At 46.8% G+C, this 26,869-nt stretch overlaps 1 protein-coding gene across 50 annotated transcripts in view; it reads left to right on the top strand.

The window, feature by feature from the left end:
- IRAG1 (inositol 1,4,5-triphosphate receptor associated 1) overlaps positions 1–26,869 on the top strand; it is a 125,756-nt gene that overhangs the window by 48,749 nt on the left and 50,138 nt on the right. For 13 of the 50 annotated variants that reach the window (XM_065528557.2, XM_045371482.3, XM_005578621.5 and 10 more), the window contains 8 exons: positions 10,815–10,921; positions 11,486–11,556; positions 13,828–14,001; positions 14,715–14,792; positions 15,515–15,567; positions 15,773–15,820; positions 16,946–17,563; positions 19,649–19,727. In XM_065528557.2, the coding sequence (XP_065384629.1) occupies positions 10,815–10,921; positions 11,486–11,556; positions 13,828–14,001; positions 14,715–14,792; positions 15,515–15,567; positions 15,773–15,820; positions 16,946–17,563; positions 19,649–19,727 (1,228 nt within the window). The remainder of the gene's footprint in view (positions 1–10,814; positions 10,922–11,485; positions 11,557–13,827; positions 14,002–14,714; positions 14,793–15,514; positions 15,568–15,772; positions 15,821–16,945; positions 17,564–19,648; positions 19,728–26,869) is intronic. The other 37 variants (XM_074014312.1, XM_074014305.1, XM_074014303.1 and 34 more) reach the window with 9 other exon arrangements.

Raw genomic sequence — 26,869 nt, forward strand, 5'->3', positions numbered from 1 at the left:
CTATCCATTTGACTCCTTTTGGCTATTCAAGCCCTGTCCTCACTGGCCAACAGAGAGGTTCTGCCTATACCTCCCTGGAAACTCCTTGGGAACCGTGTGCACTCCCCCACTGGAGAAAAGTTATATGACCCAAAGGACCAATTATCTGTCAGGAATGAGAAGAAGAAGAAACAGACAAAGCATGTAAAACACCTGGAACCTGGTAAGGACTGTGTAGAGTAGGGATCCCCTTGCCCCCCAACTTTCCCAGTGAGAACCCTCATACGGTGCCTCCCATGTGCCAGGCACTGCTCTAGGCACTTTACACATAACAACTCACAACAACTCCAAGACACAGGCATGACTGTTATCCCACTTTATAGATGAGAAAACTGAGGCAGGTAAGGGCACTGTAATCACCAGAAACCAGGCAGTACTTGGATGCTTCCATCGAGGATTCTGAATTCATATTCTGAGTTCATTTCCACTTATCACATCCTGTGCAAGAACAGCCTCAATTAAGGCCTTCAATAAAATAAAATAAATTATCAGTAAAATATTAGTATCTGGTATACAAGATAATGGTAGCAAATACTGGGCACCTGGTACGTGGTCTAATCCCTCCAAGGTAGATATTATTATCTCTATTTTATAAATGAAGAAATGGAGTCTCTGAGAGTTTATGTAATTGTCAAAGATCACCTAGCTGTGCTATGGTCAAATGGAGATTCAAACTCAAGTTTCCTGCTGATGTCATCCTGCCAGGTTGTCCTTCCTTTCCTGGCCCTGGCAAGGACACCAGAGGCCCCAGGCATGGGAAGCAGGTGCTTGATGCCCCATCCTTATGAAAAAGAGCTCAAGAGGACAGTTCCACCAGGCTGGCCTCTAGTGGTTCTGGTCACAGGGTAAGAGCTGTGAGAATTTAGCTGTGGAGGTGCCTAAAACAAGGCAAAAAGTGTTTTAGAAATGTTGATGGTTACGGACAGTCAGAAATGCATATTTACAATTATTTTCCCTTAGTTCCTATTGTAAGCAAATGAAACAGATTGCTGTTGTTTGTTTTTCTGTCTCCCCACATCGGGCTATGTGTGAGCTACTTGGGGGCCACAGACTGTGCCTTTCACATGTGTATCTCCACCCATAAGCATAGGCTCCAGCTTGCGGTGGGAGCTCAGGGAAGGAGGGAGGGAGGAAGGGAGGGATAGGTAGAAAGGTGGATGGATGCTTGATTGTGTTGTGATAGGTTGGGTAGATAATTGGCTGGCTAGATAATTAAATGACTGCGTTAAAAAGCAGAATAAATGGAGGGTGGTGTAGTGTTAGGAAGGGAGGAAGGAAGGGAGGATAGAAGATATGATGGATGAACTATTAGCTGAGTTACTCTCCTTGGAATAAAGCTAACACACATTGTGTTCTTTTCCACACTCCCAGAGTCTGTTGGCATGAGAGTAAAAACAGTGATCAACAAGGCAGTTGTTCTTTATCCCTGACTTCTAGAAATAAATGCACAATGGCAGGAAAGAGGATCCACCAGAGGCAGGGCAGGCCCTTGGTGCAAGGGAGGACACCGTGGAGCCTTCGGGGAGCCAGGGAACTGGCCCTCTGTGCTTGGCAGGGAGGAGTCCCATGTCCAGCAGACCTCAGCAGAGTCACTTCTGCTCTCTCCTGTGCCCCTAGGACTTGCCGCTGGGATAATAATTTTCTTTCAAGTCCCCAGAGATTATTATTATTATTATTATTATTATTTTGAAATGGAGTCTCGCTCTGTCACCCAGGTTGGAGTGCAGTGGTGTGATCTTGGCTCACTGTAAGCTCCACCTCCGGGGTTTACACCATTCTCCCACCTCAGCCTCCCGAGTAGCTGGGAATACAGGTGACCACCACCATGCCCGGCTAATTTTGTTTTTGTATTTTTAGTAGAGACGAAGTTTCACTGTGTTAGCCAGGATGGTCTCGATCTCCTGACCTTGTGATCCACCCACCTTGGCCTCCCAGAGTGCTGGGATTACAGGTGTGAACCACCACGCCCGGCCCAGAGAGTCCTTTTATCCTATTGTAAGAGCACTGGCTGCTTTTGCTGCTGGATCTCCTCTCTACCAAGGCAGTCCCTGTTTGCCCTCCAGGCTATAAGACAGGGATCTGGGGATACAGTCTCACAGTGCCCACTCACCACCAGCACCTTCACTGTCATTATTATTGCTTTCTCTCATTTAATACTTAAAACAAGCCTAGAGAATAGTGATTATTAGCTCTATATAATGTTTTAGACCATGAAAGAGAAGTTTGGTAACTAGTAACTTGCCCAAGGTCACCCAGGTGGGATTCTGGTCTAGGCCTACCGGACTTCTTCACTAGCCCGCGTTGCCTCCCAGCGGGTCCTCCTCTCCTGGGCTATCTGCCAGTGCCCATCTACAGGATCTAAACCCCCAATGCCTGCCTGTGCTGGAGTGGACTGGAGCTGGGGCTGGGGCTATTCCTTACGGTTTCCTAGCCTGAGCCTAGCCGTATGACTCTGGGGAAAGGAAGCTAATATTCCCATCTATGACACTGGCCTATATTTATCCCTGTGCCCAGGCAGTTAGGAAAACTATTGTGCATTCCTGAGAATTTATGAGTGAAATAAACATTGAAATGTTTCTATAAGATTTATTTAAGGAGAACAAAATGTGGCTTGCTGGCTTATTCGAGGGTGAGCTTCTGGGAGATGACCCAGCCCTCAGTGCTTGGCTGATTCCAGGGAAGGGAAATGGACCCCCAGGGAGACTGGGCCCACGGATGAGTGAGAAGGGCAGTGAACCAAGGGCATCCTCTGCCCCTGCTGTCCCTTTCTCCAGCTGTGTGTTCAGCCTCGTGCTGGTTTGAAGGCTTCCTGGAGGAAGAGGTACCCTCTGCGAAGGAGAGTGCAGCTTGGAAGAATAAGAGTGTCAGAGGCCAGCAGGGCACCGGGAACCAGGGGAGGTGAGACCAAAGACTGGGGATGCAGCTGTAAGAGCAGCATGGTGTCATGGGAAGGACACAGCCTGTGTTCAGTCACTTCCACTATTTACAAGTGGCACAGCCCTGGACAAGTCAATTTTTGCATTGATAAAGTGGAGATCAAAATAGAAAAGCAGAAGAGAAAAAAGAAAGATATCAATCTTCTACTCCACGCTCGTGGCCTGCACTTTCATCTTCTCATTTCCTCTTCACAGTTCTATGAGTGCCAGAGGTATTATCACCCCCAATTTGTAGATGGTGTACTGAGGTTTACTCACTGAGTTTCTGGGAGGATTCGGTGAGAACACAAGGAGGGTCTGGGACAGGGCCCACCGTACAGTGGACCTGAGTAACTGCCACTTCCCTCTAGCCACGTTTGTTTCTGTGCTTCCATGTCTGTAACCCAGGAAGGGCATTGATTGGTTTGAGAAGCAGAGGGTGAGAGAGGGAGTGGAGCCAGGTGAAGGTGGCCTTGGAGGTGGGTCCTTCATCACTTGGGCTTATGTGGTCAGAAGCCGCAGGAGAGATGCTGGACCCTCCCAATTTAACTCCAAATGGTTGATGAGACCCAGAACTAAGAGCAACAATCTTCTCCAAACCAAATGCCAAAGTCATTAATTCAATCCCAAAGGGAATAATAAGGGAACATAACATCTAATGCTTAGTGAGCATTTGCTCAGTGCTAGGTGCCCTTCCACAGGCTTGCCATCTAGGGTTACCAGATTTGGCAAATGAAAATATGATTATGTGCTGTACATGGTGGCTCACACCTGCAGTCCCAGCTACTCAGGTGAGAGGATCACCTGAGCCCAGAAATTTGAGACCAGCCTGGGCACGTAGCAAGATTCAGGAGAGAGAGAGAGAGAGAGAGAGAGAGAGAGAGAGAAATAATACAGTTATGTCCATGGAATATTTGAGACACACTTATACTAAAAAGTTATTTGTTGTACATTTGAAATTCAAATATAACAGGGACATCCTGTGCTTTATCCAGAAATCCTATTTCTATATCAACCTGTTTGATTCTTATAACTACCCTGTGAGATAGTTCCATTACAGATTAGGTAACAGAGGCACAGAGAGGCAAGGTAACTTGCCCAAGGTTATACAGCTAAAAAGTATGCCATAAGGTGGTGTGACTTCTGAGCCTGAGGCCCGGAAGCCCCTAAGCCAGTAAGTTGCCTGGCCAGTGATACTTGGTCTCATGGTTCTCCCAAGCTTTCTTGAATGCCTGCCTTGTGCTTGGCAGCTCAGAATGGGAGCAGGGATACGTGTGTGCACTGCGTTAAAATCTGGCAGAATTCACCCCAGAGGGCCCCTAGAATCTTCCCACACACTCTCTCCTGGATTACTGTCTCCCCAGTCCCTGACAGAATGAAAAACAGCCCCCACAAGACCTGAATGTTCCCACAAAAACAGTTTTGCAGAAAAGGAGAAGTCGCCCAGAGCCTGCTCAATGATTCTGTGAGCTGATGAGGGAAATAACACTATGATTTTATGACTTGGGTATTTTGCACACATTAGAAGGCAAGCGTGAAGAGCCTTCCAGGATGTTCCATCAAGGGATTAGAGGATTTCCCCCGATTGCTTTATGCTTCCTGCCTTGTAAGCCACTTAGAATTGTGAGTGTCTGCGGTTACATGCTTGGCACTTGCCACCCATGGCTTCTTTCTGCCTTTTTGTGTGGGCACCTCTGCCCTGGTCCTCCTCCCCAGTGAGGTGCCTACAGTTAGGAGAGCTTTGCTTCAAGTAGCCATTAGCCAGCAAGCAGAGAAAGTTTCTATCGGAAGGCAGCTCACTCCAGTGCCTTGTACCCATTTACCTGGTAGGTATCAACACCAAGGGCACTATTAGTAATAACAGTGGAGGTTACTTCCCCTTCTCTCCCCATTCCATCATGCTAATGAATGAGAAGCATTGTAGAGGCCTGCCCAGTTCACCTTTGTCTCCCCAGACCCTAGCATAGACCCTGGCCACAACAGGCATTCAATGAATGTTTGCTGGATGAATGGACAGAATAAGGTCCAATAATGTGGGAGTGTTCACAGGCTACATGCCTTTCTTGGATGCCAAACAGAATCTGATCACTGCCAGCCCAGTGCCCCTCTCTTCTCCGAGAAGTTCTTTGCTCTGCAAGACTCTTCAGTAAATGTTTGTGAGTCAATCATACGAACAAATGAAGACAATCTGCACAAAAAATAACTAGATGGAGCTGCGGGAGTAAAGGCTGGAGCGGGAGAAATTGAGAGAGAAGGTAGACAGAGGATCTGAGCAGTGAGGCAAGCAGGGGAAGAGTCAGCAGAGAGCGGGGCATGAGAAAAGTGAAGCAAAGAGAAAAAGGCAGAGGAGAGGTGAGGATGGGAGTGAAGATTTGTTCCCCTTCCATGTCGTTTGAAAGGTGAGAGTACAGAAAGAAGTTCCTTCTATGTTGGTTTTGTTTCTGTTGAACAGTTCTGTAAGGCGAGCCTTCTCAGAGACTGGGCCACATGGATCACGGCTTCATTAGGTTTCAGGGCAAATAGTTTAACCACAACCCCCAATCATAGACAGTTAGGAGCATGAGCTTCTCTTTGTCTGCGGGATATTTATGTTTGTCAAATCATCCATCATTCCCGCATTTATATAGTCTCATGTTTTCATGTCTTATATTTTATTGTTGGTTACTTTAAATCGCTTTGAGAAGTAGATAGTGTCAATAAGATTAAAAATAAATAAACAAAAGCCAGGGGTGGTGGCTCACACCTGTAATCCCAGCACTTTAGGAGGCCAAGGTGGGCAGATTACTGTAGGCCAGGAGTTGGAGACCAGCCTGATCCATACGGTGAAACCCCATCTCTACTAAAAATATAAAAATTAGCTGGGCATGGTGGTGCATGCCTATAGTTCCAGCTACTTGGGAGGCTGAGGCATGAGAACTGCTTGACCAGGAGGCAGAGGTTGCAGTGAGCCGAGATCATGCCACTGCACTCCAGCCTGGGAGACAGAGTGAGACTCCATCTCAAAATAAATAAATAAATAAAATAAAATATGTATTTTACTTATTTTGCAGCCTGAATATATGAAACTCTTAGAAATGGATACATACTGTAACTCTCCTAATACCACCACAATTATTTTTTCAGACTACAACATGGAGTTAGCTCACGCTTGGCCCTCCTGCCACTTTAAATAGCTCATCCTCATCAATGCATGCCAGGAGTTTGTAAAGCCCCACCACAAGGGGTGGTGGAAGCCATATGATAGAATGCACGTAAAAATGATATTTTAGCCAAAATGCATTTCTTCTTGTTCATCAGAGGACTCATACAAGAAAGAAATTCTCTAAATATGACAGACATGAAAAAGGCAACTTTCAGAGCTCAAATTTTCACGGTCAGAATAAAATCCAGGGAAAGAAGCCCGTGCATGCTATAAGCACAGTCAGAGTTTCCATTGGCGTTCCCATGGTGATAGGCATGAGGCTGCCCAGATGATGTGGGCGGGAGAGATTTTAAGCACAAACCTCCTGTGCTCTAGAAAACCAGGCCAGGATGAAAACTACATGACACAGGGCAGTAACTCAGATGCCTTTGAGCACAAATCACTGAAGGAAGCCAATTTAGGATAGCTCAAACCGGGTTACTCTGCAGAAATGTGGGCCCAAGATTGTTTGATCTTTCAGTTTAAGGAAAAGCAGGCTATCCAGACCTTTATGTGAATTCTTACAATTATGGAACATTGATAACTAATTAAAAAACTTGTAAACACTGCTAGCAAACAGGCACATGGGTCTCTAATTTGCACCTCTGAGCTCAGAATATGTGTCAGAGGATGCTCATCTCAACTGACATCCAAGAGATCACACCTGCCAGAAACACTGACAAATCCCTGATTCCCAGTAATGCCTTTTGCTAATGCTACTCCTTTTTAATGATGTGAAGAGATTCCTCTGGAAAGACTTCAGCTCTTCCTACTCACCAGAAAACCCACACAGTAGAAAATTCCCTATTCCTTCTTCTTCCCTGGCTCTCCCATTAAGCTTGGCACCTGCCCCTGGCCCTGCCTGCTGCCCCCTCTATCTGGCCACCTGCCATTTGACACGCTGCTTCCCCTTCTTAACCTCCCCAGCCCGTGTGAATACTGTTCCACTGCATGTCCTCAGGACCCCAGATCATTGTTCCACCTCCCTTCTGGTCCCCTGGAAATCCCCAGCTTCTCTGCTGCTTGCTGGCCTCCCACCAAGGGAGCCCACTGGACAAAAGATGGGAAAAACTGGCTCACCTTGAATAGAACCACCGTTAATTTTAATAATGATCATGACTCAAGGGTACTTATAGACCATATGACACTTACCAAAGTGTATACACATTCGTCATTTCTTTTTACTTGCATAATCTTCCTGTGAGACAGAGCAGGCCTTTGGCCATTGTACCCTTATAGGAACGGAGGGATAAAGCCACAGGAGGACAAGCTTGTCACCAGCCCCTCAAGGCATACTATCCAGAGAATGAGTTGTTGCTTTTTAGAAAACTCCCTGGATGTCTCTTCTAGGGGGAGTCCTTGGAGTCCTTGACAGAAGCATGGGTATCTGTCCTCAGAGGGACCGGAGCTCTGGGGTCATGAGGACAGGTCAGCCAGTCTTGGTTTCAGCCACAAGCACCATGCCGACTTCTCGTCACTCCCTCTTGGCCAACTCTAGGTTTCCAAATGGAGAGTGACACAGCTCCAATTTACCAGGGAACTCCTCAGAATTCCTATAGGGGATGATGGATATTCTAATAACTGGGCCTCTTCTGTCATCTCAACCAGTATGAATAGAGGGATGCATGGATGATCTGCTGTCAACATTTCTGTATTTCCCTTTGGGTAGTTAAGCTATTCTCAAGCCTAACCTTCAGGACTTCCCATCTCCAAAACCATAAAGACCAAACTCATTAGAGTAGCTTCAAGGTCCTTCAGAAGCTGGCTCAATCTCTTATTGTAGTTTCACATTTCCCCTAGCCCTGACCTCTCCTATCTCACATGTCATAGTCCATGCACCTGCAACAGCTACACTAACAAATCCCTGATTCCCAGTAATGCCTTTTGCTAATGCTATTCCCTTTGGCCGAATCCTGTCCTCTAACATCTTTGCTGTGCAAGCTCCTATTCATCCTTCAAGACCCAGCTCAAAAGTCCACTCCTCTATAGAGTCCTCTTCAACTCCTCTCACTAAAGAGTTTTCTTTTCCTTCCTCTGAACTTTCACAGAATGTGGTCCATCCCTTGTTACCTTATATTTATTATGAGTTATTTCCTTGTATCCCTTGCTTGACTCCGAGCCCTTGAGGGTCTTCTCTTCATATCTCAAGTTGCTTTTGGCACATGGTGGATAACCATAAAGTGTTTGTTGAATGAAAGAGAAAGAAATCTGAAGTAATATAAACATTTATTTAAAATATTAATCATATGCTAGAAGCCTAGCACATTAAAAATATCAATCATGGCCTGGCATCGTGGCTCACACCTTTAATCCCAGTGCCTTCAGAGGCAGACATGGGAAGATCGCTTGATTCTGGAAGTTCAAGACCAGCCTAGCCAACATGGTAAGACCCTGTCTCTGCAGAAAAAAATTTTAAAGTCAGCCAGGCATGGTGGTGCACACCTGTAGTCCCAGCTACTCAGGAGGCTGAGCCAGGATGATCCCTTGAGCCCAGGAGGCAGAGGCTACAACGAGCTATGATTGTGGCACTGCACTGAAGCCTGGGAACAGAGTGAGAGTCCCTCTCCATACTAAATAAATTAAATAAATAAAAATATCAATCATGCAGTAGGTACCTTATCAATGTTATTTTTAATCTTCACACTAACCTTGTAAGTTAGACTTTATAATCATGGAGCATAGAGAGGTTAAATAACTTGTCCACGACACACAGCTAGTAGTTTAAATTTGAGCCCAGGTTTGTCTGACTCTTCCAATAGGCAATGCTGCTTCCTACTGCTTCTACACAGCCCAAGCTTCCCTTCCGTGTCCCGGGAGATTCTGAGTGCCTCCTTTTCCTTCAGCCACTGTAGCTCCCTGCACTGAAGAGCTCCTGGATAAGAACACAGAGCCCCATGAACATCTCCTCAAGGATCTGGCTCTGAGTTTCCACATAAAAGCATCCTTTCCACAAGAGAAGCAGCATGGTGCTCCCCAGGCTGGACTCTCACCCAGACTTCTCCAGCTCATGTGGCCTTATGCTTGGGGCCAAACAAGGGAAGAGATGAAAAATGAAAATGGGAAAAGCTGGGTTCACTAAAATTGTGGGACTTAAGAAGTCCAGATAGCAGTATGAGACCCATTTCACAACAAGGCATAATGTGAAAAGGAGAGCGGGCCTCCTCCCTACCTTGCAGGGAACCAACACCTGCGCATCGAGGGCTCAAGAACACAGCCTGGCTCTGCCAGAGGCTCCAGCCCATCGGCAGCACCCTCCGCCAGCAGGGCTAGTGGAGGTGAAAACATTTCATGTGCAGGGGCTCTAGAAGGATTTGGCCCCCCAGGGAAAGTGGCAGTAGGGACAGTGGGTACCCACTGCTTTGAAGCTGCAGGAGGCAGCACCAATAGTGGAGGTGGCAGCGACACACTCTGAGGCGCTCGGAGGCAGGTCTTTGGCGGAGGCAGTCGGGTGCTCACAGAGGGAGCAGTGGCAGCACACGCCAGTCAAGGGGGTGGGAAGGAGGAGAAGGAAAATGACAGGCACCCTCTTAAGTTGATGGAGGGACCTAAGAGAGAACTCCAAAAGAGTCTCTTCTAACAAATTACAATTACTGAAATGTCAAAGTTACCCAAAGGTAGGACTGTCATGGAACATCAGGGGTGTGTGGGTGCCACTACGTTTTCTCCAGGCCATCATTCTTCCCCAGCCAGGCTGGCCTCAATCTGAGGACTCTGTATAGTTCTTTTCCTGCATTGCTAGTGAGAACTAACGAGGGATAGCTTGTAGTGTCCCTAATCTTAATGCATGAATAGTGAACTGTGTTAAGCTCAGGTGAGAGCCTGCTGGGGGAATAAAGGAGAAACTGCCTATCTTTTTTGTTTTCTGAGTAAACCAAATAACCTGTATGTGTGCACTATTCACAATAGACAAGGTATGGAAACAATCTAAATGTCTGTCAATGGATGAATTAAAAAATGTGAAAAATATATACACAATAGAATATTGTATCTGTATACACACACATATACACACACAAGGATATTATTCAGCTTTTAAAAAAGAAGGAAATCCCACCATTTGCAACCATGTGGGTGAACCTGCAGGACATTATGCTAAGTGAAATAAGCCAGGCACAGCAAGACAATATTGCATGATCTCACTTATATGTAGAATCTAAAAAGGTCAAACTTGCAGAAACAGAGAGTAGAATGGTGGTTGCCAGTGACTGGGGGTGGGAGAAATGGGGAGATGTTGGTCAAAGGATTCAACTTAATATTTCAGTTATGAGATGAATATGTTCTGGGGATCTAATGTACAGCATAATGTATTGTGTACTTGGAATTTGCTAAGTATTGTCCACTATACAAAAAGGTAACTATGTGAGTTGGTGGATATATTAGTTAGCCTGACCGTGGTAATCATTTCACATCAAAACATCACACTGTATGCCTGGAATATATGACATTGTATAAAAACATTGTATCGAGGTAATGAAAACATCACATCGTATGTCTTGAATATATACAATTTTTATTTGTCAACTATACCTCAATAAGGCTGGGGGAATAAAGAGTAAACTGCATTTGTCCCCTAATCAAGATGGCTCTGATCATCATGATGTGAGAATAAATGCTCCGGCTCCTGCCCCTGGAAGCTCCCACCAGCCCAAGCCTAACTCTGTGTTTTTGTTCTAAACCAGCAGGGTCCTCCTACTACAGGGATATCTTACAGTCCACCCCCCACGATTGTCCTGACTGGGGATGCCACTTCACCAGAAGGAGAAACTGACAAAAACCTGGCCAACAGGTACAGGTGCCTGATCCTTGCATTGTGACGAACAATATGTCCTAGAACATGAGGATCTGACAGCTATATTTTTAAATAAATCTTTTCTTTTTTCTTGTATCATTTTATTGACTAAACTATAATCAAGCAGTTTTTCAAAATACGAGAGAGAAATTGGAATTTTTCCATTTCTTGGCCTCCCATGGAAAGGGCTAGTCTTTAAGAAAAGCATAAATCACCGCAGGGGAGTTCGAGGTCAGGAGTTCGAGACCAACCTGGCTGACATGGTGAAACCCCATCTCTACTAAAAATACAAAAATTAGCTGGGTGTGGTGGTGCATGCCTGTAGTCTCAGATACTCAGGAGGCTGAGGCAGGAGAATCACTTGAACCTGGAAGGCAGAGGCTGCAGTGAGCCGAGATCACGCCACTGCACTCCAGCCTGGGCGACAGAGTAAAATTTAGTCTCAAAAAAAAAAAAAAAAAAAAAGAAAAAAGAAAGAAAGAAATAATATACAGGCATCTTTTCACCTATTTTCAAGTCGTGGATTGATTTTCTGAACAAGATGACTGTTCTGTCTTTCAGAGTTCACAGTCCCCACAAGAGGCCTTCTCACAGACACTTGAAGGTGTCCACTGCCTCCCTGACATCTGTGGGTAAGGACCAGGGCAATCTAAGTCATGTTTGAGTAGAAAGACTGAGGTCTGGCAGCATGGCTGGGCTTGACCCCTTACTCTCTCCTTCTCTTCAAGGTGGTCCCTCCCTATATGCCCAACAAGACAGGGTAGATCAGCCCATCTGGGTCTAGGAGAAACATATTTAATTCAGTTTTCGTTGCTCAAAAGACAAGACCAGGGCACGAAGAGGAAGATGCAGAAGTCAAAGAAAGAAAGAAAGAACAGCTGAGTGAAGCTTGTTTCTGAGGTTTAGGGGGCAGAGTCCTCCAGCCTCTGCTAGAGAGGCCCACATCCAGGTTGGAGTGGGTGCCTGAGTGTAAGGCTGGCTACCCTGGTCATCTGCTCATCCCCAGATGGTGGCTCACGATCTGCCCTGGGCTGTTGGAACATAGATATCATACAGAGTTGGTCACTGCCTTAATGCTGCTCATAGACTATGAAGAGACTGAGAAATGAGCAGATAATTGGGACCCTGTATGATAAGGGACTGCACAGAAGAGCTAGGCCAGCCAAGGCAAGAAGGGGACCAAGCAAGTCTCTCTGGGGAGAGGAAGTTTTAGGAAGGTATTCCAGAGGAGGAATACCTTGAGTTGTGCCTTAGAGAGCTGGACAGATAGGTGAGGGAGGAAGGGCATGCCAGGGGGAATATGAAACACACTGAAAGAGCAGGAACCTCCATGGAGCATGTTGCTGGCAACTGAAACTCTGCCATGTGTACCAATTGGGACTTTTTCAAATGATAGAAACCCAACTCAAACTACCTCACACCAAAAAAAAATTTACAAAAGCCAGCACTTGTGATTTCAGGTAGTGCTAGATCCAGGTGCTCAAAGTGGATTATTAGCAATTGTCCTATTCCATCTCTTGAACCTTTTTTCTTGTGTGTTAGCTTTCTTCTTGGCAGACTCTTCAACACATGGTAGCCAACAGCTACCAGCAACTGCAAGCTCACGCCCCATCAGTGGAGAGTTCCTCTTCCCCATATACTCCACACCAGGATTGCCTCTCAATGGCTTCACATGGCCGTCCCTGAGCCAATCTCTGTGGCCAAGAGGATTGGGTTCATTGATTGGCCAAGACTGGTCCACATTCCCACTCTTGGCACAGGGGAGGGGGGTTAGCTAATGGGGAATCAGAGGGGTTTTTACCAAGTGAAAACCAAGGAGCTGCTGCCCAAAGAAGAATAGAACCTGATGGAGGCGAAATGGGAGCTGTTCACTCCAGCAGGGCTGAAGTGGAGGGACTCGGGAGTATGTGGGGCCAGCAAGATCGGCTGAGATCAGTTTGGGGTTTGGATGCCACACTGAGGAGCATGAGAAATCCCCATGAGATGAGGTAGAGAATGGCTTGGCCAGATATGGCTCTGATAGCCACTCTGATAGGCAGTGGGGGACAGGACGGAGGGGCTTGCCTGAGGGCAGGGACCTCTTAGGTGGCAGACATAGTTGTCCAGGTAAGAGCTAATGAGTGCTAGCGAGGCTGAGGCAGGAGAATCACTTGAACCCAGGAGGTGGAGGTTGCAGTGAGCCGAGATTGTGCCACTGCACTCCAGCCTGGGCCGCAGAGTGAGACTCTGTCTCAAAAAAAAAAAAAAAAAAAAAAAAAAAGCTAATGAGCAAGAATGGAGATGAGGAACAGGCTCCAGAGATGTTTATAGGTAAATGCAGGGAGGACTTGATCAACTGATTGGATGTTGGGAGGGAGAAGTGGGGAATGACTCCCGTGATCCTGAGCAGCCAAGTGAGAGGTGGTACCATTCACCCACCTCATCCAGAGGGGCAGTTTTGGAGAAAAACGGGCGTGAACAATGTGAGTGGAGGGAAGGTGGTCACGGGGTTGTGGCCGTGGCCGATGATCTTTGGTCTCCCTCTTTTATTCACAAACCTTAAGCGCATTAGCTTGTGAAAGAAACAGACCGGAAACAGGAATGCACTGGGGGTGCAGATGGCGCCAGAGGTAGGGCTCCTGGGTGACCTTCCCTTCCCAACAGAGTTTAGGAAAATTCTGTGAACCTGAGATGGCTCCAGGACCATTTGTGATGGAGGACCACAGGCCATAAGCCAGAGGCACCGGGCCTAGAGAGGAAGCCAGTGTCTGTCCCTATGTGACTCTCTTGATGGCACTGGGCTGAGGTTTGGCTGTCTGGTCAGCTGTGGGCAGAGTCCCTGGGATGAGGCATGGTGTGGCAATGGCCTCAGCCTGGGGCCATGGATGCAGCGGCTCTCACCCCAGCTCACCCTCCTTCTGCAGATCCCACGGGGCACATCATTGACCTGGTGAACGACCAGCTGCCAGATATCAGCATCTCAGAGGAGGACAAGAAGAAAAACCTGGCGCTGCTGGAAGAAGCCAAGTTAGTGAGTGAGCGATTCCTGACCCGCCGTGGGAGGAAGTCCAGGAGCAGCCCCGGAGACTCCCCATCAGGTAGGATGGGCTGGGATGTACAGGTGGCTACCCTGAGCCCCTCTAGGGTGGGGAGAGAAGGGCCTGGCACCAGCTGCAGGGGGCACCTCACCTCTGAGGAGGTTGCCTTGGACTCGCCTGCTCCTCTCAGGAGAGGTAGGGATTCTGTCCTGGGCTCCCTTCCCCTGATCTCTAACTGTGGGTGCTGGGAAGGATCCTAGGCCCTCTGGGGAAGGGGAGATGGTCTACGGGGAATTTCCGGGTTGGAGGGAACGTTTTCCTGGGCCCAGAAATCCTCCTGCTTCCCCTATGCTAGACTCACTTTTCTTCCTGAGCAAAAAGTTGGGCAAGTGTGTAAGTGTACTTAGGAGGACAAGGGGAGCTTTTGAAGTCAGGGCTACCCTGGGAAGTCTAGAAGGAGCAGCCCCTGGAGCTGTACCTGACAACCAACGCCAGGCCTCAGTTTCTGGACAGTGCCTTGAGGTCAGGCCAGACAGGCTGAGGAGTGTGACTCTATCCTCGAACCCCCAAATGGCCTGAAGACACCCCTCTTGGGCAGCAGCAGGGAGGGGTTGGGCTGTAACAGGAGCATCATATGGCAGTCCAGCATCAGCCCCTGAGCCCAGCAAGGCAGACCCAGTTCCCAGGGCCTGGGAAAACCTAAAAGGATGTCTTTGCCAGGTTGAAGTCCTAAACCTTTACGAATGCCAGCCAATTTGTGTCTGTCTTCACAGCTGTTTCCCCAAACCTCAGCCCCAGTGCTTCTCCTACATCCTCTCGAAGCAACTCGCTTACAGTCCCCACCCCGCCAGGTGAGGCCCAGCTGCCCGGGGACTTCCCGCCCTGCCTCTCGCTCTGGGTGGCAACTCAGCCTGGACTGATCAGCATGCCTGCCAGCCTGCAGACTTCTCCTTCAAGAACTCTGTTTGGCCCCTTCACACCCACAGCAAGACCCCTCTCCAGGGGCCATTTGCTGGGCCACCCAGAGGAGGCAGATAGACTTTCTGTTAGTGTCTTGGCCTTGTGTTGGGAGGCAGATGTACCCCAGGGTCAGGAAGGCTGGGTGGGAAAGGGGACTAGGACAGCCTCTCTTGCTTAGGGAGGCTCAGAGAAGCCCCCAAGAGCTTATACAGAAAGGCCTCTTTGGGGTCTGACTTCTTCCCTTTCATTAGGCTGTGCCCAGAACTACACCCTCCAGCCAACAAGGAAAGAGGGAGGGTGCCAGGAAGGGCAGCTGGCCCTCATCAGTACAGCGGGGCACGCTCAGGTTGGGGCCAGGCAGGCTGGGCCCAAATCTCAGTGCTGACATTTCCTGGCCATGAGACTTTGATTTCTCTGTGCCTCAGTTTCCTTCTGTGGTCTCTGAACATTCGGTGAGGGCCCACCTGAGAACCTGGCACATGGGAAGTAGTCAGCAAATCTTCCAGGCCTGAGACTGTGAAGGGAGGATAGTCTGGGGAGGGAGATGTGGCTGAAAGCACGGCTGAGGGCCTGGGCTGCTGGGGCTCACTCACTAGTGTCTGGACCCTTCCAGGTTTGGATGTGTGCAGTGGTCCGCCATCCCCTCTGCCTGGAGCGCCACCACAGGTGACAGGACCCACCCCTCCCCGCTGCTGGGCTGTTTCTATGCCAATGGGTCTCTCCCCTTACTCCGAATACCAGGAGCCCCTTCGTGACCCACTGGAGATGAGGGTGCTGGGTGGAGGGCATGCTAGGGGGCCTCCTTGGGGATATTTCAAGAGGAAACATGGTCTCTTCCCATTCCTGACTGACTCGTGTTCACCTTCTCCAGCAGAAGGGGGATGAGGCCGACATCTCTTCACCTCACCCTGGCGAGCCTGTGAGTTTGAGCTTTGCTCCCTTTGGATGTTTTGAGTGTGGGAGGCACAGTCTCCTAGAAGGCTAGGCTGGCCCCTGGGCAGCCTTCAAGTGTGTGTGCATGCACACGTATGAGTGGAGGGTCAGGGCCAGGAAAACAGCAGATTCCCCTGCCCTATAGTGACTAGAAGTCTAAGGTGGAGGGGTGGGGAGGCAGGATTCAGGGGGATGAACTCCGTGGAGGCAATACTCACAGCGCTGACCCCTAGTCAGGCTGCTGGTTGGAGACAAGGGGGACCTCCAGGCCAGGTGAGACTGGCTCCTGTCAGCTCCAGTGGAAAGGGCAGGAAAGCGCCAGCCCCTGCCTGGGATTCTGTCTGAGGAAGCCGGGAAAACCTCATGTTTGTTGATGAGCAACAGAAGCACCCCACCCTGCTCACAACGAGGGGCTCACATGCTCAGTGTTGCAAGCACGGCAGTAGAATTTAGTGTCACCTGGAACTGGGTCGGGGATACAGTCCTCTGGAAGAGTCTCAGCACACTTGAGGCAGCCACACAGACCTCCAGACCCACGTGCTGCTCACAGCCCAGGTTTCCCTTGGGGAATGAACAAAGTAAACTAACACTGCAGAATCTTAGAGCTTCTGAGCAGGAAGACATCACCTTTGCAAGAATCGCCCCATCCAATGATCCTTAACCTCTTTGGATCATGGAACTCTGAGAAATTGTTGAAAGCTGTGGATGCTCTTCCTGGAAAAACGCCCCTCCACACACAGACATACACATACGTCATTTCAGAGGGTTCACCAACCTGGGTCCCTAAGAGTTAAGGGCCTTGCTAAGCAGCACCAAGGCTAGATCTGGGGCAACTGAGTTAGGGCCAAAGCTGCTTTCTATTCAAGTTTCCTCAGCTCCTATCCCTTGGGAAATTCTTGGCTGGTTTTGAATTGCAGGTTCCATTTTCCTGTTTTACAAACCTCAGGCAGAAGCCCTCTCCTCCCACATCATCCACTCATACCCCATACACACTTATACAAATGGGCCCCTTGGCAAGGTGTGTGGGGGCAGAGACTCCACAGCAGAAGTGGCCCCACCTGTTTCCCCTCAACCTGCCCCCAGGGTTCCAGCTCTACCTTGTCTTTTTCAGAATGTCCCCAAAGGGCTAGCTGACAGGAAGCAGAATGACCAGAGGAAAGTGTCTCAGGGCAGGCTGGCTCCTCGTCCTCCTCCAGTTGAGAAGTCCAAAGAGATTGCAATAGAACAAAAGGAAAACTTTGATCCCCTCCAGTACCGGGAGACCACACCCAAAGGCCTAGCTCCTGTCACAAACAGCAGTGGGAAAATGGCCCTGAACAGCCCTCAGTCTGGCCCCGTGGAGAGCGAGCTGGGGAAGCAGCTCTTGAAAACGGCCTGGGAGGGCAGCCCTCTGCCGAGAAGTCCAACCCAGGATGCGGGAGGAGTGGCTCCCCCAGCCCCCCAGGGGAGAAGCCCAGCTGGAGAGCCGATGGGGCCCAAGGCTGGCTCCAAAGCTGAGCTTCCACCCACTGTGTCCCGCCCCCCCCTGCTGCGAGGGCTCTCCTGGGACAGTGGACCTGAAGAACCTGGCCCCCGGCTGCAGAAAGTGCTTGCCAAGCTGCCACTGGCAGAGGAAGAAAAACGTTTTGCAGGCAAAGCCGGTGGCAAGCTGGCCAAGGCCCCTGGACTCAAAGACTTTCAGATACAAGTGCAGCCCGTGCGGATGCAGAAACTGACCAAGCTCCGAGAGGTGGGTTCCTGGGGGCCAGTTGGGCAGAATGTGTACTCCAGGTACCCCCTGGGCTGAAGACCTTAGGGCTGAACAAAGTAAACTTAGGGCCCCTGGCCAGGGCAGCTCTGGCCTGGACTTGGGCCTTGTGGAGGCGTAAATTTTGCCACTCTGAGAAGTCAGGCCTATTTATGTGGCATCTCTTTCCTAAACACCCGTTTTAGGTGCTTTTTATGTCAGTTACCAGGCAGAGCTCAGTCTAGAATCTAGGGGAAGGCAGACGTGTGGAGGGACATGTGGGCCCCTCAGTCCTGGGCTGCTTTCCTCCTCCAACTGGAGTGCAGTGGCTCATAAACAGGAATCCCCTGATGGAATGCCCAGTCATGCCTAGGATTAGCTAACAAGGGTGAAATAGTGATTTCCTTTGCGATGGCCCCAAGCCTTCCTTCCTGATGCCTGTTAACAAAGGCTTTAAGTCCATCTGCAAGTGTGACGGCTGCTCCGCCCATGGTGAGTTTCTTCCAGTGCCCATGGTGTCCCCCCCAGCTTCTGCTGGCCATCAAACCAGGCACAGCGGTCTCGCACGGGGCTGCCGCCCTACGCAGGGTGTGGCGGGGCATCCAGAGATAGAGACCAGATAACAGGACAAAGCAATCCTGACCAGTCCTGTCTCCTCCAGAAGGCCCACTTGGAATACAAACCAAGGCACCTGGATTCCACAGAGTGGGGCCCAGCACCCCCAGAGCGGGAGGTTCCTCCTGGCTCCTCTACAGAGGGGAATGTAGGGCAAGGAAGAAAAGAATGTGCCCGATAACACTCAAGCACAAGTGAGGGGATTTCTGTGCTGGCACAGACACATTCCAATGCTGGCCACTATCCTATTCAGAAACCTTCATGATACTCTGAACTGAAGGCTCAGGGGAGCTGGGGTGTGGCTGCTGATGTTAACATTTTACACACAAAACTCTACCTAGTCAGAAAGACCCAACTAACTAGTGGATCGAACAGCACAGGGCCCAGAGGGGTTGCCAAGGTCCCAGATCTCTAGCGGAAGTTGGAGCCAAGGGGCTGACAGCCAGGGATTTGCCTTCATGGGCCTCTGGTCATCAGAGCCTCCTCACTCCCTACACTCCTGTAGGTTTTGCTCACCCAGTGAAGTTACAGGGAACCTGGAGGCCCCATGTCACTAACCACTACCCTGGCACCTGAGCGCCCAGCCCCTACCCGACTCCAGAGTGCTGAAGCTGATGGGCTGTGGGCCTCTGACTTGCTAAGCAAATGGGTAAAGGGTCTTTGACCATGACTTCCACTTGGATCACGAGCACCCTCTGCTGGCCCCTTCCTTTCCTCCTTTCTCGGGGCACAAACCATTCCCAAGTGCCCTCTGCCACACAGCAGACTGAAGATCCATAAGTCACAGGGGCAAGGAGCTCTGCCAGGTGCCTTCACTCAGGGCCTTGGTCTGGTGCTCATTGGCTTAGAGCAGGTGTGAGCCCACTTGGGCCGCACACCTGTGGTCAGCATCCCATCTCTCCCTGGGCTCTGCCAGCTGAGGCCCCAAGCCAGCAATTCTCAGGCCTCACTTTTCTGGAGAGTTTAAAAACTCAAGAGGTTCCATAAAAGGCCATTTAGGACCCGAGTGTGTGGGCTAATTGCAGCTCCTGGAAGTGAGCAGTCAGGAAGATCCAGCCAGCCATGAGAGCACCAAAGCTGTTTCCAGGAGCAGCGCCATACACACCCAGGGGACCCTCCTGTCCCAGAGCCCTTAGTTCTGCCCCTGTATGTCCTTTACAAACCTCAGCCACAGTGAGGCCAAGCAGTTCATTTACCCTGAAGCCAACAGACTTGTTTAAAAAGACCATGCCAAGGGTAGTCCCTCACCTGTGGAATGTGGTGCCGACAGTAGTGTTTCAGGCACCTTCACGGACTGGGAGAGGAACTGTTTCCTGGTGCTTCTCAGGCCTCACCATGGCCATACCTGCCCACCCACCTCTCAGGCTGCCCCGCTTTCCCACCTCAGATAGTGGTTACAGAACCATAGACAGAGCCAAGAGAACAACCCAGCCCAGTGTCATCATCTGAAATGTTGTCTCTTTTACCACAAAGGAGCACATCCTGATGAGAAATCAGAACTTAGTGGGGCTCAAGCTTCCGGACCTTAGTGAAGCGACTGAGCAGGAAAAAGGTAGGTGGGATTGGGGCAGATACTGTCTCAGCGAGTGCTGATTTATCTGTGCCAGATCAAGGAAAGTGAATGTGTAAACACAAGACTTCCTGTGTCTTCCTCAGGAAACATTTGCAGGTGAATGAATGAATCCGATTGTGTCTTCTGCCCCCTCAGCACCTCCAAACCTGCCTCCTTCCAGCCAGCCCCTAGGCCTTGCTGCCAGCCATCCCTGAGCCCTGCTGGCATCTAGTGGGCCTGGAAGGGTGCCTCAGGCCTGAACTTTTGACACTTCCTGTTCCTCGTACACCCAAGAAGCTGCCCAAATTGAAGAGTTCCTCTTTTCGACGCATCACGACCATCTCTTGCTTTCTAATCTGCTGTCACCACAAAGTCCATATCCCAGCCCTGCCCCGCTGGGTAGCTGCAGGCGCCTTCCTCCGAGCCTCCGGTTCCCCACCCACCTCCTGCCAGAACCATCTTCTGAAAATGAGGCTTCAGTCCCCACCCTGCCTCCCTGTCTGCACTCACGTTGCCGATGTTCTCAGTAGGGTTCTGATCCCTCTAGATCTGGCTGGGCAGGTCCAGCCCTGTTCCCAGTGCCCCCAGCACCCTTCCTCGGCCCCGTTCTCCAGCATGAGTATGTCGAGCCCCACTGCGAGTTGGAACTGTAAGCCCCGCTATCACTCAGCCATGTGACCCGGGCAAGCTATTCAGCCTCCCTGGGCCTGATCCCCGCTGCATGTAAAACCGGGCTAAGAACAGTACTTGCCTTCTTAGGTGATTATGGAGATTAAAGCAGCTAATATCTGTAAAGTACCTAAAACAGTACCTGGTATATGACAGGTGTTATCTAGGTGTCAGCTATTATCATCCCTAGAGAAGAAGTCCCCAAGGGCAGGAGTGTGTGTGTGTCCACTGCTTACAACAATCCCTGGCACTACTAGGGCCTGCATAGGTATTTGTTGAATGAACTAATGAAATTGTATGAGATGTGGCAGGGGCCTAGGTGAGCCTGTAATCCCAGCACTTTGGGAGGCAGGTGGCTTGCTTGAGCTGAGGACTTTGAGACCAGCCTGGGCAGCATGATGAAACCCCATCTCTACAAAAAATACAAAAATTGCCCAGGCATGGTGATGCACACCTGTAGTCCCAGCTGCCCGGGAGGCTGAGGTGGGAGGATTGCTTGAGCCTGGGAGGTCAAGGCTGCAGTGAACTGTGATCGTGCCACTGTACTCCAGGATTTCACTCTGGTGTACAGAGTGAGACCCTGTCTCAAAATAAAAATTTTTAAAAAGATGTGACAGCAGCGTTGAGATAGGTATGTGAAAATAATCTGTAATTGTAACCATAGTGCCGTGAGGTGGACAAAGAGGCATGGGCAAGTGGAGAGGAATGAGTGTTTCCAACAGGCGAGACTCCTGGCTCTTCCCTCTTCCCAGGGCCTCTTCTCTGTGGCCACTCACCCTCTTGCCTCTGTGCCTCTGTCCCCGCGGCATCTCCCTCTTGCTGGGCTGTTCCCTTCCTCTCTGAATCTATGATACCTATTCCTTAAAGCAGTGGGTTAGTCCCACCAGCTCTGCAATCTTCCTCCTTTCTTGACTTTCTTTTGTATTTTACTCTATATACTATTCCCTTTTTCAGAGGGGGTGGGGGACTATTTTTTATTGTAAATATATATAACTTTCAACTTGCCATTTTAGCCATTTTTAAGTATACAGTTCAGTGGCAGTAAGTACATTCATATTATGCAACCATCACCACTATCCATTTCTAGAACTTTTTCATCATCGCAAACTGAAGCACCACACTCATTAAAGCAATAACTCCTTATTCCCTCCCTCCCCAGCCGCTGGTGATCACCTTCTACTTTCTGTCTCTATGTATTTGACTGTTCTAGATCCCTCCTAGAAATGGAATCATACAGTATCTGTCCTTTTGTGTCGAGCTCATTTCACTTAGTAAAACACCTTCAAGTTTCATCCATGTCACTTACTCCTTTAAATTCAATCTTAATTAATAAATTTCCCATGGCATTTTCCACAGTATAAACCATTTTCACCTCTGATTTTATGTAATCTTCCCAGTTAGCTAAGAGGAGCAGGGATTCTTGCTCTTATAGTTGAGGAAACTGAGGCCCAAGGATCTCCTGACTCCAAATCTCATGGTTTGGCCATCTCATGAACAGTTTTACAACTTTTTTTTAGCTGTACAACATTTCAGACAAGCTGATTTGTAGGAGACCAGTGTGTTGGGGAGACACAAGTGGGGCTGCTCTAGTTGAAGGGGATAGAAGGGCTTGGATCCTGCATCTTCTGAGACTGTGGGCCCAAGGTACCTCCAGGGACCCAGGCTTCACAGAGCACCATTTGAAATTCCTTGCCCCGCTTCAAGCTGCTGGGAGCCAGTCTCAGCATAAGAGCCCTCTGTTTATGGATGCTTGTGTGAATGTGTCCAGGATGTCACTAACAATGGTGGAAGCCCCTAGTCTGAACAATAGTAACTTACACCTACCTATTTATTCAGCTTTAGTAAGAAGGTTCCCAGAAGTAAAATTTCAAATGGTATTTTTCCTCGAGGGCTAAATGTTTTAAATAAATTAACCATCTTTAGAGGGATCTTTTGAAAATGCAGTATATACTTCTCTACTTATAATTTTAAATTTACTAAAGCATATTTAAAACACTGGAAAAAAAACCTTAACTTTAAAATTTCACCCACAACCCCATAAATTCTGAAAAACAATTTTTTTCCTTTGCAATATTTGCCTGTATTTATAATGTTTTCAGTTGATTCGATGAATAGATACGGCTTCTTTTTCTTATTATTTTATACTGAGTAACTTCTCCTCAGTTATGATTTAATGGGTGCATAATTCCTTTTGTATTAACATATCTGTTGTTCTTTGAACTAGGATTAACAACACTAGTATAAACAATTATGGACTGTTAGCTGTTTTTCTTTCTTCCTTTAAATTATTCCCTTGAGATAAATGTTCAGACTTGAGAATCACAAAGTTAAAGAATAGAAACATTTGCATTTCCCAAATTACTTGCAATGAATAATGCTACTGACAAAGACTGAATGGACATCTTTCTCTTACGCGTTACCCGCACTGGTGTTTGCTTCTGCTCCTTGTTATTCAGAATATATTAAGAATAATCAGTAATTATCATTGTTATAACTTTATTATTATTAGTGTGAAGTTTCATTATTATTTCAATTAATTTGCTAGGAAGCTCAAACTTAAAATGTTAAAATAGTCATTTTATTTTCTTTTTGGGTGAATTAACTTCTCACTTCTTTGCCCGTGTATCCATTTGGGTCTGGGGTTTTTCATTGATTTGTTTGTTTTTTGTTGGTAATATATGTAAACTTGATATATTATAGATAATAGTCCTTAATTGGCTTTATCTCTTTTTGGGGTCTGTATTTTAATATATTTTCAGTCTTTTTTTTTTTTTTTTTTTTTTGCTTTTTAGTAAGTTTTGTGTTTTTTTAGAGGAATTTTAAGGAGTTTATATAATCATGTTTGCCTATCTTTCCCTTTGAGAAGTCTTCTATTATTTGAATCATTATAAAAATACTACTTCTCCCCAGTTGTAATAATAGATCTATTTTTTACTAGTTTATATTTATTTTGCTAATACCTCTGAAACTTATTTTAATATATATGTATTTTAAGATTTAAGGTCTTTTTACCTCAATAATATTTTAATAGTGTTTATAGTTCTCTTGTGGCTTAGTCATATGTTACATTCTTTTTCATATATACACCAAAAACTAGTTCTGGGCTCCTGATTCTGTTTTATTGGGATCAATACCACCCCATTTTAATTACTGCTGCCTTATATTTTAGTGTGCAATGGGGTTAGTTTTTCCTCATTGCTCTTCTTTTTCAGAATATTCATTGATATTCTAGATACAGCGATTCAGTGCAAAATAATAGAGCAATTGGACTACAAGTCAGGAGATTTGAGCTCATGTCCCAGTCCAGACACCAATTAACAGAGTCCTTAAATGTGTTCCTCCACCTCTGTGGGCCTCCATTCCCATTTGAAATGTACACTATTTTGTATAACATTCTAATTGTGTTTGCTGTAAACCTACACATTGAATTCAGAAGAACTGTCTAAGTTTTGTTTGCTTTACAGTTTATAGACCTTTAAAGTACTTTGCAGACATTTAGTTCTCATTCAGGCACATGGTTTGTTCCTCTACTAATTTACATATTTCCTTCTTTCTCCTCTATTGTATACATCTTCCATCTCTCTTACTGGGGCACATTCTATGTAGCTTTTTGCTTAAGACTCTTTTCGTATTAGATTTTCTAGCTAATAATTTGTGGCATAGGTGAATAGTGCTTGGTGTCATACATGTTTCTTGCATAAAAAATATTGTTACCAAATGGTAGAGTGATTACTATAGTGATTAATCAGTATGATTATTATTACTAGAGTGATTACTACATGCCAGATACTGTGCTAAGTGCCTTCTGATACCAAATGCTCACAACAATCTTGGGAGGTGACCTTATTTCACTCATTTTACAAATAAGGAAATCGAGGTTTGGGGAAGTTAAGGTCACGTGGTTATTAATTGCTAAAGCCAGAACTGGCACCCAGATGTGTCTAACTTAAAAGACTCTTGACCACTTTGCAGAACACCTTTCTTTTTCAAATTCACAATCAAACCATCTGTTATTTTTATTTTATCCAATTCGCCATTTGTCTTAGTTGTGTGCTTGTGTGTGTGTGTGTGTGTGTGTGTGTGTATTTCTCAGTGTGTATCTGTATATGTTTTACTACTTTGGCAATATTCCCTAATTCAATAATGGTGATAAGGAGAACATGTGCCTTGATTTTTTTTTTTTTTTGAAACAGAGTCTCGTTCTGTCACCCAGGCTGGAGTGCAATGGCATGATCTCAGCTCACTGCAAGCTCTGCCTCCCGGGTTCACGCCATTCTCCTGCCTCAGCCTCCCGAGTAGCTGGGACTACAGGTGCCCACCACCATGCCCAGCTAATTTTTTGTATTTTTAGTAGAGACAGGGTTTCGCCATGTTAGCCAGGATGGTCTCGATTTCCTGACCTCGTGATCCACCTGCCTCGGCCTCCCAAAGTGCTGGGATGACAGGTGTGAGCCACCACGGCCAGCCTTGTTTCTGTTTTTAACTGAGTTGTTTTTTATATTTTTCTGTCAAGCATCATGTTGTATCTTGTTACTAAATAGAGGCACAATTTCAATTTTTATTTTATAGTTATAAACTAAAGTATATGATAGGTAATATAAAATACTAAAATACAGAATTTAAACTTTTTATTTCTTTAAGAAAATATTTTTCAAGTTTCAAGATATATGTTGAATTTTGTTAAATGTGCTATGGATATCTACTGAAAAATCATGTATTATATTTAATAAATATTTCCCATATATGAAAATGATTTTCCATAGAAATAAACCCTTGTGGTGTGACAGTGAAACTCATTTGATCATAGTTTATTTCTTTTATATGTACTACCAAATTCTATACATGAGTATTTCTTTTAAAGTACTCTGCAACTTTCCTGCATTAGTTAAGATAACATCTAAGTTGCTAGAACATAGAGGCCCAAATACAATAATGTATAGGAGAGAGAAGATTGTTTCACTCTCAAGAAATAACTCCAAGGTGAACTGATCAGGTTAGCAGCAGGCAGTGCTCCATATGATCATCTGGGGACCCTCACTCCTTCCCTGTTGTCATTTTGCCATGCCCTGAGGTGTCAGACTTGATACAAGGTCAAAGCTGGATTATGGACAAATCTGGCTTCTCATGTGAGGGAAGGGGAGAGAATGGAAGTCCAAGCTTCCTTTCTTAGCACAGGAGTTGCACATACCCCTTCAGCTCCCACTGCGTGGGTGATAAGATGGTCACGTGTCCATACCTAGCAGCAAGGGAAGCTGGGGAATGTGACTGCTGGTGGGACAGCTGGCCCTATGCCCAAATTAAACTCCATTCGCATGGAAGGCAGACAAGACATGTTGGGGGATGACTAGGTGCTTCTGTCGCATTGTCGTTTCTACTGAACAACATACTGTAGACAGTTTCTCATTTAAAGCATATGGAACTTTAAACATTTTTAACTGTTTTATTGTATTATGTAAGAAACACTGTATTATTTGACCTATCTCATTAATATTTATGTTGTTTCCACTTTTTTCTCTATTAAAAACAATGTTATAATGAATACACTCTTACATAGATCTTTATAGAGATCTGTTTTTTCCATGGGCTACTATTCTAGAATTGCAATTGATTTATTAAAAGTATTTACTTTTAAATATATATGTGCATACTGCCAGATTAACTTACAAAAAATGCACCAATTTAGACATCTACTACCTACAGCAAAACTTTATTATCCAATATTAATAGGGCATAAGATGGATCTTAGAAGTAAAATTATCAGTCAAATGAATTTGATTCCTATAAGCACCAAATTTTAAAACTAAAATTAACCATGGTCAGTGTCCAACAACATATACTCCCTCTCATTTTCTGTCAGTTCTAGGGTCTGGATGCTTAAGAGCTCAAACTGCGTCACTTACCAGCTGCAAGGCCTTGGTCAAAGTTCTAATTCTCTCCATGCTTCAGTTTGTTCATCTTTAAAAGGAGGTTAATAATAGTACCTACTTTACTAAGCTGCTGTAATGTTTGCATGTGATACTGGTCTTTATTCCAGCAGGAACCTGGCATACATTTTCATTTCTGTCATTTAGGTTGCAGAACTCTATCTTGCCAGCCAAATGGATATTTTCGTACACTGTGCTCCACAGTGCTAGAGATGTGGTGGGCAACCCTCTGTGTTTAATGAATACTTGCAGACTTGTGACTTTCTTTTCTCATATTCTGAAAGCCCCATCAAAGAGCCCCATCCCCTCCCATACCCAGGATAAAAGGCTTTGGGAGCATTTTATGAGAGCTGGCTCAGATTATGTTTATAGGCTCTAAATACAACCCTGCATATGAACTCGTGGGGAAAACTCCAGTCTCTTATGATGGTTGTTGGCTGTTCCTTTGAGAAATGGGAAAAGATAATTATCAGAACATTCTGGAGTCTGAAGAATTTTGGCTCTGCTTCAGTTTGTGAGGACTGGGAGGCTCATTTCTGTGCGGCATCT

This window comes from Macaca fascicularis, chromosome 14 (genome assembly GCF_037993035.2).
Source record: "Macaca fascicularis isolate 582-1 chromosome 14, T2T-MFA8v1.1".
Lineage (NCBI taxonomy): Eukaryota > Metazoa > Chordata > Mammalia > Primates > Cercopithecidae > Macaca > Macaca fascicularis.